Here is a 13812-nt window from a genome sequence, read left to right as displayed (position 1 = left end):
TATATTAATAACAATTGTTGATATTGTTGGGACATGAAATACCTGGTTCGTTTTTTTGAAACACACTGAGCGAAGCAGAGTAGCAAAAATATTATGACAAATAATATTAGTTTATTAAGTGATACTCAAACTTAATCCGTTGATTTGTACTTGTAGATGCAGTATGAAAGTAACTTAAAATTAAAACTTAGAGTACTGTGACCATTGGGTCGGTTGCTGGCCGCGGATTGAACGACTCGGGCGCCATGGTCGGCAGAGCGGCAACCATACGCTGCAGGAAAATATTAAAAAGGACAAACTTGCCCTTATGCCCAGTCATACGCTCGACTAATAAGGCATACCGATACCGCTGCTGCCGCAAATTAGATGACATGACACGAACAAGCTCAATGCGCACCGAGCAGCTATAATATTCGACAACTTCGGTCTCGCGCCAGCGATTCAGCGATGGTGAGTACTGAGCAAAGATGATAGCAGTCGCATGCTTGACTGGAATCGTGGTGATAACCTCGGGTGGTTCCATGTCACTAAATAATTTAGGCGGCAAAGCGGTCTCCTCTATGGGCTGCGGTGCCGCAGACTGCTGCTGCTGCTGCTGCTGGATATGCGGCGGGTGAACAATGCTGGCAGCAAGCATACTGCGCTTGTGAGCTCCAGCCGCAGAGAGAGACGGCTGAGGTTCCTGCTTAGCTGTCGACCGTCTGTGCACTTTTTCGCGCAGCTGGCTGGACAGCTGCGTCAGCCGGCGATGTGGGCGAGGCAAAATAACAGCATTACTGTTCTTGTTCTTGTTGTCGTTGTTGCTGCTGTTGTTGTTGTTGTTTGGAAGTGCGGACTGATACTCTGACTTTGAAAAGATGCTGTGCAGCAACGACTTGAACTGCCCGCCGCCGCCACCGCCACCGCTGCCGTTGCCCCCGTTTCCAAATGGACGCCGTGTAGAACTTTCATATACTTGCAGCCCGTCCGCCATTTCTGAGCTCGGGTGCAGCGCGTCCGGAGCATTGTGCGCACCGCCAGACGTGTCAAGATCCCCACTCGCGTTATTTACGTCCACATTGTGTCTCTTCCACTGCTGCAGTCGCTTTGGGGCCTGCAATTTAGGAGTTAACGGCTGTTGCTGCTGCTGTTGTTGATTCTGCTGCAGCTGCTGCTGGGGCGGGTACGCCGATGCCATCATGGCAGCCATAGTCTTCAGAGAAAATGTGCTCGAGTCAAAAGCGTGGCGCACAGGCATACGGCGGGTTTCGACAAAAGTGTGCACAATTTCATGCAGCTTGAGCAGCGTCGACAGCAGCCCAAGCACGTGCTCAGCCGAATCGGCGGCCAGCTCGTTAGGCAGCATAATGCGCGAGTCCGAGTGCTCTAAAGCGCCGATGCAGCGGATGCGCAGATGATCGTCCTGGATGGAATTCCGATGGCGGCTGCGCATGCGCTTGAGCGATCCGCCAAAAATGGATTTTTGATCGCGCGCATCAGACTGCAGCGAGGGCATTGACTTGCCGGCGCTTAGTGCCTGCACGTACATTGGAGGCGCAATGACAGACTGGGTGATTTCGTGGGCCATTAGCGCGCGTGCTGACTTGATCTTGATGGCTGATGGCAGCGGCTGTGACTGCACTGGCAGCGGCGTGTTTCCTGAGCCCATGAGGTTGCTGGTCATCGAAACAAGATGCTCAATCTGCGATGTCAGGCGGTTGACAAGCGTGCGCGGCTTCTCTGAGGCCAATAGCAGAGGATCGACCGACACACTGTAGGCATCAGCTACCAGGTCTCTAAGACCGCCGCCGCCGCCAGTAAGCTGCGAGGAGCTAGACATCGTTGACGCTCTGCCTGTGATTTTGTTGTTTGTGCTGCTGCTGCTCATTCCTTTCATTGTGCATTCGTCCGTGGCAGGCAGCTCAAGGTAGTACCGCCGCATGCCAATTTGCTGCAGCACCAATGCGTAAACCGACACCACGGGCGAGTTGGGCACCTGCACCATGCTGCTGCTTGCGTAGAAGTCTTGCAGAGCGCTGGGCCACTGCTGCACTTGCGCTAAGCCGGTAGCAGTGGCAGATCCAGATCCAGATCCAGGTGCAGATGCAGAGGCAAAGGCAAAGGCAAAGGCAGATGCGGATGCAGATGCGGACACAGCAACTTGGCCGTTTGACTGCGGGCGGCCACTAGCCATGGCGGCCTCAAGAATGTGCGTCACGTCATCGAGACTGCGGTCCAAGCACGTGGCGACCTCGCGCGCAACCAGCGGGCTAACTGCTGGGCCCGGCAGAAGCAATGTGCGGCGGTCATGTATGGCATCAACAATTGGGAATTGGTGATGCGCACAGCACGTACCAGGCACAGGCACACGGTCAGTCTGCAGCCATGGATGGTGCAATATGGCTTTCATTGTAATGCGGCGCTTGGCATTGGGCTCGAGCATGCGCAGAAGAAGGTCCTGAAGTTCACGGCTCATGCTCGGCTTGAGCGAAAAGTCGCCGGCCATAATTTTGTCAAAGTTCTTGGCCTGCGCCGGGTCCTCAAATGGAAACTGGCCCGTGAGCATGACGTAAAGTAGGACACCCAGCGACCACACGTCGATTTCGGGTCCGACGTAGGCGTCGCCGCGCAAAATCTCAGGGGCGGTGTATGGAAGGCTGCCGCAGAATGTCTCCATTAGAGAGGTGCCGTCAAAAAAATTGGCCAGCCCAAAATCGATAATCTTAACGCGTCCGTCAAATACCGATGCCGTGCGGTAATCCTGCGCCTGGTCGCATGTCTCGGCAGGCTTGGAGCTGTTCAAGCGGCAACGGCTACCGCTGCGCTCACCTGAGGTTGCGTTGTGATCGCCATTGCCACCGGCAGCAGTCTCGGCCATGTGCGTGCTTCCAGGAACCAGAGACCGCTGGCTTGAGAGGGCCTGGCTGCTGTTATTGCGTGAGCGCAGCAGCGGCCAAGCGTTTTCAGTCTCGTCGGCATAGTCTATCAGTACGTTTTCCAGCTTGATGTCGCGGTGAATGACAGAGTACTGGTGGCAAAACGCGATTGTCTCTACGACTGGCTTGAACACTGCGCGCGCCTCAGCTTCGCCAAGACCAGAGCACCCAACGCGTTCGGCCAAGGTGACCCCGTTAACATAGGCGTAGAACAGGTAAAAGTGCGTGTCGGTGACGCGAAAATCATGCAGCGGGACAATATGTGGGTGCAACTGCCCGAGGATTGCTGCCAAGTTGGCCTCACGCACTACGCGGCGGTCCAAAGTTTTTGCCTTGCGGTACTCATGGTGACCGCGCCGGTGCTTGTGTGCCGGGTACCGCTTAATAATCTTGACCGCAAACTGCTCATGGGTCAGCGCGGACCGCATTAGCTTAACTTTCCCGTAGCTGCCTTGCCCCAGTGTTCGCTGCACTTCAAACTCGCCCAGCGGCGTGTTGAGCATAAACTGGCGCGAGCGCGAGCTGCGCAGAGACACAGCAATGGGCACGTATCCAGGCACCGCTGTTGACGCTGACATGTAGTCGACAGTAAGTGATGACGCGGTTGGTGCCATTTTAGCTGTTGTTCCGGGTGCCTTGTCGGCCGATGGTGCATGCTTCAGTTTGTCCACCCGAATAGGATTGCGCTGGCCGAGATTCAGAGTACCAGCACGGCGCTTGACGTGTCGCAAGGCATCGGAGCGCTTAACTGCTGTGCCGCTGTTCTTGTCGCCGATATTGTCGTTAAGCTGCGTGTACTCAATGGGGTAAATTCCATGCGATTTTGGCTGCGCGTGCTCGCCTTCATCAACGTCTACACAGTCTTCAATGGCTTCCGGTTTAATAATTGGCCGGTATCCTTGTTTGCTCGACGTACGCGCTTTTGCGTTTGACGCGTTTCCTGTATTGGCAGCCGCGCGGCGCAGGCTCCCCAAAATGCGCCGATGTGGGCCTTGATGCGCCGGCAAAGCATTGCTACCGTCTGGACGAGCTTCAGGGGTAGTCTTTGAATTGTCGCTGTTGTTAATACTGCTTCCGCCTGCTGCAGGCTTGGTCTTGCCTATTGTATCGATGAGCGCGCCGACTGCCACAACATTCACCAGCGGCTTGAACATTAAGCTGCGGCCACGGCGGGGTGGTTTACCAACTGGATTCTCGGCGGCTGGGGTGGCCACGCTAACAGTCGAAGCGTTGGCCGGGGCATTTCCAGTGCTGGGCTCTAAGCCGGAATAAAACTGGTGTCCGATAGACCACCTGCGGCTGATTGGCTTTCGGGTGACAGGACGGTACTCCTGCGTACCAAAGGGGCCCTTTGCATCACCTGCTGATTGATTGGGAATGTCCGACGACGGGTTGCGCTTTTTGATCAGCGACTTTAGCGATTTCAGCCGCCGCAGACCTTGTGGCGCCGTCTGCTGCTGGATCTCGCAATCGACAATGTGCGTGGGAACATATTTAATAGCAGAGGCAGGCTGCTGTCGCGGCGACGATGCGAGTGCAGGTGTTGACATAAACTCTGCTGCTTTCTCGATAGCAGGGTCCTTGATCTCGGGTGAAATCTCATCAAGTGCGACTTCATTACTCACAGGGATGTCTGTAATTTCGACCGTGTTCTCCTCAATGGTGTCCGGTTTATCCACACGATGCATGACGGGCAACACGCTGGCATCAGCGGTCGCGCTGACAGCCGACCAGTCGAGATCAGGGCCAAACGAATCAATTGGCGACGGCAGATTCCACATTGGCAGTTGAAAACTGGGTAGCGCACGATCCACATAAGTGTCGTCCTGGTGATGCTGGCTGTCCGCTTTGTAGGCTGCTGCAGTTTTGCCAGCTAAAATATTTGGCTTGCGGTCGCCGTCGAGGTGGCGGGCAGAGGAGGTGGCCGCTGCACTATTGTCGCTGGCTTTGCGTACGTGTGTGCTGATCAGATGACGCAGCGTTCGGCGCCGGGGCAGCTGCGATCGCTGCTGCAATTCTCGCGTCGGCGACATCGAGTTACCTGAACCGGTCTGACCCAAAGTAAGTGCTTCTGTTGTCGCCTGGCGCTCCTTGATCATGTCCAGATTGATGCTGAACTCAAGCCGCGGGCCGAGACTGGTGCCGCCGTCGAAAATAATTGCGTCGGCATTGCTTGGATTGTCTGCGGTTGACGGCAGAAGTAAATCAGTCATTGTCTTATTTTTTATTGTAATTAATGATTTTTAGTATATGAGAATAGATGAATACAAATAAACTTTGCAACAAACAAATAATAGAAAATAAATATTGGAATGGCCAACGAAGGCGAAATTGATCTTTAGGTTATTATTCCTTTTGCATGACTGCTGCGCTCAATGCGAGTGATAAAATGGTAGTGCTGCTGAAAGCTGAAGGGGGAGGCAAGGAATGTCGAATTCCATACGTTTTCTTCATATGGACACTTCCTGCGCTCATATTTTTAATTTCTTATTTGGAGAATGTAACTGAAACGAGAAGTAAAATTTTAGTTTGAATTTTATGTGAAAACACATTCCATCCGCATCTCCGCATTATTCTCTTTTTTTGTCTCCACACTGTTTCCTTGCCAATAATGTGTAGATTTATTTATTCTATATTATTTCAAGGTTGCTTCTGCGGAGTCAGCCATTTAAAATTGCAGGTTATAGCTTAACTTTTATATTACGGGTGATTTTTGTACATAAGTGGAGGCTGCTTTCTCGAGCCTCAGAAGCGCAAAAAAAATTAACATGTCGAATGGTCGCAATGCTGCTATTCTGTTTGCACAATTCTGCCTGTCTGAAAAGATAACAGCGCAGACCACAAGCTGCAGCCCAGGTGTATAAAAATGCTGGTACTGCGCACCTGGAGAAACTGGTTTTATTTTTTAAAAAGATTTTAGTCTCCGCCATTACTTGCCTATCGCGAGAATGTGGAGAGTAATAAGCGCCCCGTCTTAATTCGCCGAGGTTGATTATTTATTTAAATGGTTAACAAATCTAGATGCAACTTGCTGCCAGCAGGCTTTTGCAAACAACCACAATCATCTCTTCAGCGGGTACTTGGGCGCCGGAAACGGCAGCGGGCAGTGTATGTTCTCGACTATCTCAATGTAGTCGGGTTCGTTCTCCGGCGTCAGTCGCCCGTGGCGAATCAAAAAGTCAACAATGCAGACAGCGCAGTTGGGTTTGAACAGATCCAAGCAAAGCTTCTCGACAACCTCATCGAGAGTCCACAGGTAAAACTCGTCGACCTCGCCGTCTGTGGGATGCGGCACAAAGCCTTCGGGCAATACCAAATCAAACACAAACTCAGTCTCGGGCTGCAGCCCCAGCTCCGACCGCGTAAAGTACTGGATCATGCCCCCTTGTGTGGCAGTTTGTGCAATATTCTCAGGAATTCCACCCTCCTCGGCGCACTCCTTGATGACCGACTCCCACACACCCATGCCATTGCCAATCCCGCCAGCCACAATCTGGTCCAAGTACCCAGGCCAAGTCTGTTTGGTCATGGCTCGCCGAGCCACCCACATCTTCACTTCCCCCGACTCGCTCTTGGTGATTCCATTAATATGCACGCCAAAGGTGCGGATCCCAAAATTGTATGACGCCGCGCGCTCAATCATCACCGCTATGCCCTCGCTGTCGTCAGAATCACCGTAGACTGGGTAGAGCTCGTTACGCCACTTTGCCAGCGATGCCCAGGCACCGGTTGTGCGCATTTGGGAAAGCAGCACGGCCACCGCGTCCGAACGACTTTGGCGGTCGCCGCACCACTGGCTAAATGTGAGTGCTTTCGCCCGAGTATCAAATTCAAATACCGGCAGCTCGGACTCTGAGCAGGCAATTTGTAGGGTTGCAATGTCGTCGGCGCTGACGAGGCCAACAAGTTTGCCGCCGATTTCAAAACGGTAGTAGTCCTCAGACTGGAGCAGCGATTCAACGCTGGCAATGCAATTACACGCTTGCACGATTTCGAGAATGGAGAGCTGCATCGACATTAACGGGTTGACAGTTGTGGCTTCAGCATCAAATGGGATTTATAAAAAGAATAAAAAGAATAAAAAGAATAAAAAGAATAAAAAGAATAAAAATGGCTTTGTGCTGCTTGGTCTGGATTCAATCACTATGCTAGCCGTCTGCTATATATACTACATTTGATTTTTTAATGTATGTCTGACTGTCTTCATTGCCCTTGTTGTCGTCGTCATCATAGTGCATTATATCGGTGATCAAGGAATTAGTGACTTGCCCAATCAATTTAGCTCCTGTTTGCTTTTATGCCCACTCCAATGCTTCGTTGCTTGTTTTACAAGACTTGCAGTGGCACCTCCTCAGCCTTCTTTGGCGCCATTGCATAATACTTGCCACTCCACACTATGTAAGAGTATGAGTAGACCATAATATATACCAGAGTTCCAATCATAGTCGTTATGAATGTGCCTCTGGCATGCTCGGCCAACAGCTCTGCTGCATCCAACACTACGCTCATCATTGGATCCAGGAGCACCATGCATGATACCATGGCAGTAACCAGCATGCGCAGTCCACAGCTGCGCAGACGCCTGTTTTGGTCTTTTTGTGGCTTGCGCATAGCCAGGCCCATATTGACAATGTTGGCACACATGGCTATCATTCGCACAACATACTGCAGGTTGTGTTTGTTGACCAGCTTCTGACCGTAGTAGTCCTCATAGAGAAAAAACAATGTGATGCTTCCAGCTGTTAACAATAGAATTGCAAAAGAAAAAACTCGGGTAATTATTAACGGATTAAGTGGCATAATGATATAAATATAAATGTTTGAAAAAATAAATGGTGTGCACAAATATAATAGAGAGAATAAAAGTAATGAAAAAAAAGAATTGTCCAGACAACATAGTTGTTTTTCGTTTAATTTATTCTCTTCACTTTTGTTCTTTCCAACAATTCATTATCATAAAATTCTTTGCCAAGTCTTTTGTAGAATGGACAAGAATTTTTAAAAGGAATACTTTTCAACCATTTTAACATTATTATGTTTTAAAGTATGCAAACAGACAACTATATACCTAAGGCTCATTATGTGATACAAGAAATTGCGGCTTGTCTCTAGCAATTGATTAATGAATCAATTGCTAGTTAATTTCCTACTTGGATATGTGGGAATTCATACGCACATATAAATACTAATGAATATGAACAGTGGAGGCTGTTCATCCCTTAGCTTTCTTTTAGTTCATTTTGTTTAATACATATATTTTTAACATAACACTTGGTAGCACCTCCACACACATTTTTTGGCATACTTTTTGCTAATATTTTCTACTTCCTGCGTTTTCTCTTTGCAAGTGGCCTCAGCCTACTTTGGAAGTTATTTTATTATATTTTATTCTACTATATTATTCATTCCTTATATTTTGTTCTGTATCTGCACCATGTTAACCTCTGAACTCCCAGTTGCTACTGGCCTCCTATCTGCTGCAGCTGCACAAGCTCAACTCATGCCTTCAATGTACTCTGGATTTGCCAAGCTCGCAGGGTACATCCCCTGTTTTGATGGCAAAGTGGAGGCATATCCACTCAGTATATGGGTAAAAAGCGTAGAGAGGTTTTCACAGTTAGGTGTGACCTGTTAATGGGTGTATTTCATAAGTATACTAAATATATATTCAATCAGAACTAGGTAAAGAGAAGAGAACTCGTAAATATTGTTGTTTTGCCCTTTTTATAGCTGTGAGTCTTTCTACTCACAAAGAAAAGGGTAACTGATGGGCATTGCCTATTAAGGAAATCTGTGCCCAACAGCGCCACCTTATCCATCATGGCCCCATTTTAGAACCTGGCTACATGCCTCTGGTTACCCAGGCCTGTGTCTAATTTTCTGGCGGTGGAAGTTTCTGCCGAGGTGTTAGTAAAATTAAACCCAAGCACTCGATCTGTCAACTAAAGCATCAATCATGGCCATATAGCTAGTGTGCATATCTGCCGTCCTCATTGCTATCGTCTGCGGCCACTTTGGCAGGCCATCATATTCGTCTTGTCATGAATTTGGTATTCAGGATGTTTGTCGAGATTGGAGTTATTATCAGCAATCGGCATTTCTTAGGCGCCATGGATAGCCTCATTTCCCATTAGACGTGCAAGCTCGCACCGTCTCTTGTACCAGCCCTGCTGATTATGTACAATCTCATTTACAAACACCATTGCTTGTTTTTGCGTGATTCCCTTGAATTTTCTTGACCAGCACCTGTACTCTGTCAGCTCTTGCCAACTACGACTCATACCCAGGTCCAGCTTCTTGCCCTGGTAATGGGGGTCCACATGTATCTCGAGTTTCTCCAATATGCCATCTATCGGTGCCAGATACACCTGGAGTTTGTTAACCATTTCAGCCAAGTGATCTCATGAATGAGTCTTAAAGATCCAAGTGAAAGCTCTCTTGTGTTCAGAATTTTATGCTCCCGTCGTGGACGCATGAAACATGTGGCTCTGTGTCTCAATTGGTCCGACAGCCAGGCGATGGAGCATAAACGCATCTCTGGTTCAATGTACACGTCAGGGAAGTATATTTTTACAGCAGTGAATGGCAGGGCCACCATGCTCCCAAAAGAAACAATATAAGCTCAAAATCAATGCGCAAGGAAAAAGAACAATGTCGATTGGAAATTAATCCGTAAATATAATTATTTCTTGTTTCCATATTTCAGCCAACCAAATGCAAGCATGAAAAGCTCAAGGTTTTTTGTTTATATTAAAAAAATTGTTTTTTGTTTTTGGCGCAATCCATCGCAACAAATTTTCACCTTTGCAACTTTCCACCTTTGCTTTTACTTTTAATATTTGCTTTTTTCCAATTCGCACCATTTCGTTCAATTTGTTTTTTCTTCACTTTTTATTACTTTTACCATACCTTAGTGCTTATCACACACACACACACACACACACACTCACTCTCTCTCTCTCTCTCTCTCTCTCTCTCTCTCTCACTCTCTCTCAATGATGTCTGAGCTAGCTCCTCCGAATAAGACTCCGCCGAATCAAATAGGCGTAAGTACTTTAATATAAACGGATTGTTATGATATTGATGAATTGTTTGTTGTTGTTTATTCTGCGTCCATATAAAACTAATTCGGACGCTAATTTAAAACATTTTGTTTTATTTTTTATTAGAACAGCAAGACAGGGGGCACTATCCAAACGCCCTCGAAAAATCAAAAAAAGGAGGAACTGCCACCCGGGGAATCGGAACCCTCCGAAGTACGCGATAAGCGCCGTCAGCGGCTGCTGAAATGCCTCGGCGGCAACATAAAACAAAACTATCTGTTCAATGCCTTTGTTGAATCTCTGGGTGTAAAGGAGCGGTATGAACGGTTCATCAAGGATTGGCCTGATCTTTTCCTCGACATAGCCAGGGGGTCGCCAGTGGTTAGGTCTAAAAAGGTCACCGGGATCACGAAGGCCAAAGGCGAACATGTCGATATTTTCCGCAATAGCACAGATGAGCTAAAGGACTTGAAATCTGAAGCTCTTTTGGTCGGTTATCTAAGAGAGCTTATTTTTGGAATGAAGGCTGCGGTTGGTGTCGCAAATGGACGTATTACGCCAGGTAGAACCCCAATCCCAGACTGGAGGCTTATAACGATGGACCATCAGAGTGATGCTATACGAGGTACTCCGCACAAGCCAGACATCGCGTTTTACCACAAATACAAGACACGTGACATTTATGCCGTTCATGCTATACTCGAGGCCAAGATAGACGTCCATCCCGACGAAGCACCAGAGGATACTCGCGGCCAGCTCGCAGATTACGGCCATGTGCTCAATGATAAGCAGGCAACCCGCACGTTTGCACCTGTCTTTTACCTCCATGGGCACATCCTGACGCTTCACGCATATTATCGTGACAAACTGTACATCATCGAGCTTGGCCAGCTATGCTTTAATACGGATAGTTGGTCACCTGAAATAGCTGAAGAAATTCAGTCATGCCTCATGCAGTTCTGGTTTCTGCTGACGCTTGAGTCGGACATTTTCGGGCATTTCTGTGATGTCTCGGAGGAATCCGACTCTTTCTTTTTTTCGCAGAAAGTCAATGTAGAAAGAAAGGGCGATTCGAAGCTCGAAGTCTTATACTCGGTTTTCCAGGATGTCAATGATGTCAAGGATGTCAAGGATGGCACTGCTCTGTTTTGTATCGAGGAGACAATAGCGCATTATTCATACATGGTTGGGCGCCATGTCCATTTATTCAGGGGGACTTGCAAAGGTCGTGATGCTGTGCTGAAGCTTTCCTGGACCCCAGTCAATCGTTTGCCCGAGGGTGCCGCATACGCCATCCTCAACAAGAGACCAGTCGAAGGTATTCCTGAGATCTTTTCGAAGGGCCTGCTCATCAGCAACCTCAATGGATACCGGCTGGAGTTTGTGCTCATGGAGTACTGCGGCCAGTCAATGGCCGAGTACTTGAAAGCCAAGACTGACAATCAGAAGGCTGAGCTGGTTCCTGGCTTTGTCAAGCAGCTGACCCTGTGTCTTGCCCAGGCAAATGACACTGGTGTCCTGCACAGGGATATCTCGGCAGGGAATGTGTGCGTCAAAAACGACAAGGTGTATGTCATTGACTGGGGCTGTGCCAAGGTCATTGGCTGGGGCACTGCTGAGGATGCTGCCAGGGACACTGACCCAACTCAACTTAAACATATTGAGGTTGCCGAACAGTGGGGGTTCAATGCAACAACAGTGGGACAAGTGGAGGTGGCCAAGGACCCATTTACAGGGACGCCGCTTTTCATGGGTATTCCCATGCTCAGCAGCAGCCCCATCCGGGGAATCCTTGATGACATGGAGAGTGTTTTCTATGTCGTTATGGATGCAGTGCGCTCAGCCGGCACTAAGAGGGATGACGTTCAGGGCTTCAAATTCCTGGACTCTCCATCCCTCGCCATCACAAGGTGGGGTTTGATCCAAGAGGATGCTGTCTTGCTGAAAGGGTTCAGTGTTGATGGTGTTAGCGCTAGGCTCAAAAATCTCATTTGTGCAATGCGCCGGTTCCTGTTTGAACCAGGAAACAAGGTTATAAGCCATCGGCTCTGGTCAGACAGCACATTTGTTCGACAGATTAACTGGGACGCTGCTCCCGAGTATATGCACCCCAAGGCGATTGAGCTCCTCGGAGAGGATAATGGCCAGCTTAAGCGACCAGCTGAGGACGAGATCAATGCTGGGTCATTCAAGAAGCTAGCACTTTAGGTTTTTTTGTTTTTAATAAATCTTTTTACGACCCAAAAAATTAACTGCAAAAGATAAAATATTTACATTTTATTCATTTTTTCTTCACGTTTAATAGAGATTAAAACTCTTGTCTGTCCCTCTTTTATTTACAGATTCACCAACCCACCGATCACCTTTCGCCGATCACTTTAACTGTAAACAACATACTTTTAAACTCGCACATTGGCCAATTTTACTTGAACATGGTTGATTTCATCCATAATTTTCGATTTTTGCTATTTTGCCAAATGATTTCAATTTAACGTTATTCTTTCTTTATTTTTCCTTTCCTTTCCTTTCCAATTCACATTTCGTAATTAACAAATTACTGTTCTTTTTTACACCCTTTCAATATTCTTTTGCTAGCATAGACGATAGCTGGTACCACTTTGCAATTGGCGTCGGAGCAGCACTCGGCACATACCGGGTACTTTCGCATCTTTTAGACCAATCACAGTATGAGTTAGATTTCTGCTGCACACAGCCAAAGACAGCAACAGCGACACGCCTGATATTCCAGGACCAATAATCCCAAAAGGGAGTGCGGACAATGAGGCAGAATTGGACATTCAGATGCCCGAAATGGTTAATTCCTTGGGATAATTGGCGCTGAATTCAGAAAACTTTAAGCTGCTGGATACTGTGTCTGAGCTGCTGCTCGATACGGCTATGCGGTGAGAGGTGCTGCAGCTGATAGTTGTGCAGGATCAGGGCAATTCAGCAGCAGAGGGGGGACTGGTTGAGGACAGTTGTGTTGCTGCATGTGCTGCTAATGACACTGCAGTGGGATGGCAAGGTAGTTTGGGCTGACGGCACATGCAGCAGGAAGCTGGCGGCAGGCTGCTTGAGGTGCTCAGCGAAACACTTATGCAGTCAGCCAACAGCTCAGCTTGAGGCAGCAGCAAGCAGAGGCAGCAGTCAGACTCTGTGATTGTGTTGGTATGTGCAGCCATGGTAAAGCAGTTTGCGCTGCGTACCGAGTACCACCGGCGGATAATCGACCTGGTATTTCTGTCTGCATTGCTCAGTGTCGCACGCCAGTCAGTGCCTGAGCTTGAGATTTTGCGCATGCCGGTGGAGAGTCTCGTGCGGCTGTGTACTTTTCTCACAGCATATCGGCTGGCAGCAGCAGAAGAAAATGCAATGGAGATGGCAAATCCACAGATGGTGCAGCTGCTGGAGCTGGGCACTGTCGATGTCATCCCCGCGTGTGTCTGCAAGGATGACCAGGGCATGCCCCCATGGGGCATTGGGTTTCTGCATGAGTTTGTGTCGTGAAGCCTTGGCAAGGCACATCTGACAGCAAATCCTGGGTTGGTGCATTGGCCGTGTTGCAGGCTGGTGACAACCAAGTATGCATACACCGACCAACTGATTCTGCGCTCGCTCTGGTGTCTGTGCACATTGCAGGATGCAACTGTGGCACTGGCTGTGCTGGCGAAGGTCATGCAGCTAGAGAGCTTGTGGCATGTTTTGGCGATTTTTGTCTCTGGCACCAGCGCCTAGGCGCACTATTGGAGTATGGTGCTGGTAAGCCATGTGTGTTAAACAATTGATTAATGTCTTGAATAGAATATATATATCTTAACTAAGAAAAGATAGCTGAACTAATGACTATTGTTGTA

General features: G+C 48.6%; 5 protein-coding genes across 5 annotated transcripts; 2 read left to right on the top strand and 3 right to left on the bottom strand.

The window, feature by feature from the left end:
- Positions 1-2359: 2359 nt before the first annotated feature.
- On the bottom strand, positions 2360-3418 carry BX661DRAFT_146336 (kinase-like domain-containing protein; the record flags this gene model as incomplete). Its single annotated transcript, XM_051533158.1, has 2 exons — positions 2360-2740; positions 2972-3418. Coding segments are annotated over 2 exons (828 nt in total), but the record flags the coding sequence as incomplete, so codon positions are not given.
- A 2450-nt stretch (positions 3419-5868) lies between these two features.
- On the bottom strand, positions 5869-7025 carry BX661DRAFT_188133 (NUDIX hydrolase domain-like protein). The gene has a single exon (XM_051537357.1). The coding sequence runs from the start codon at positions 6931-6933 to the stop codon at positions 5977-5979; it is 957 nt and encodes a 318-aa protein (XP_051389046.1). The 5' UTR covers positions 6934-7025; the 3' UTR covers positions 5869-5976.
- Positions 6977-7767, bottom strand: BX661DRAFT_188132 (uncharacterized protein). The gene has a single exon (XM_051537356.1). The coding sequence runs from the start codon at positions 7713-7715 to the stop codon at positions 7242-7244; it is 474 nt and encodes a 157-aa protein (XP_051389045.1). The 5' UTR covers positions 7716-7767; the 3' UTR covers positions 6977-7241.
- Positions 7768-9913: 2146 nt separating this feature from the next.
- Positions 9914-12166, top strand: BX661DRAFT_173249 (uncharacterized protein; the record flags this gene model as incomplete). Its single annotated transcript, XM_051533852.1, has 2 exons — positions 9914-9961; positions 10085-12166. The coding sequence occupies 2 exons, from the start codon at positions 9914-9916 to the stop codon at positions 12164-12166; spliced, it is 2130 nt and encodes a 709-aa protein (XP_051389044.1).
- Positions 12167-13279: 1113 nt separating this feature from the next.
- BX661DRAFT_188089 (uncharacterized protein) lies at positions 13280-13515 on the top strand. The gene has a single exon (XM_051537355.1). It carries the CDS (start codon positions 13326-13328, stop codon positions 13485-13487), a length of 162 nt encoding a protein of 53 aa, XP_051389043.1. The 5' UTR covers positions 13280-13325; the 3' UTR covers positions 13488-13515.
- The last annotated feature ends 297 nt before the right edge of the window (positions 13516-13812 follow it).

This window comes from Kickxella alabastrina (genome assembly GCF_025024165.1).
Source record: "Kickxella alabastrina strain RSA 675 chromosome Unknown BX661scaffold_29, whole genome shotgun sequence".
In the NCBI taxonomy this organism is placed as follows: Eukaryota; Fungi; Kickxellomycota; class Kickxellomycetes; order Kickxellales; family Kickxellaceae; genus Kickxella; species Kickxella alabastrina.
This window is presented reverse-complemented; position numbering and strand designations above follow the sequence as displayed.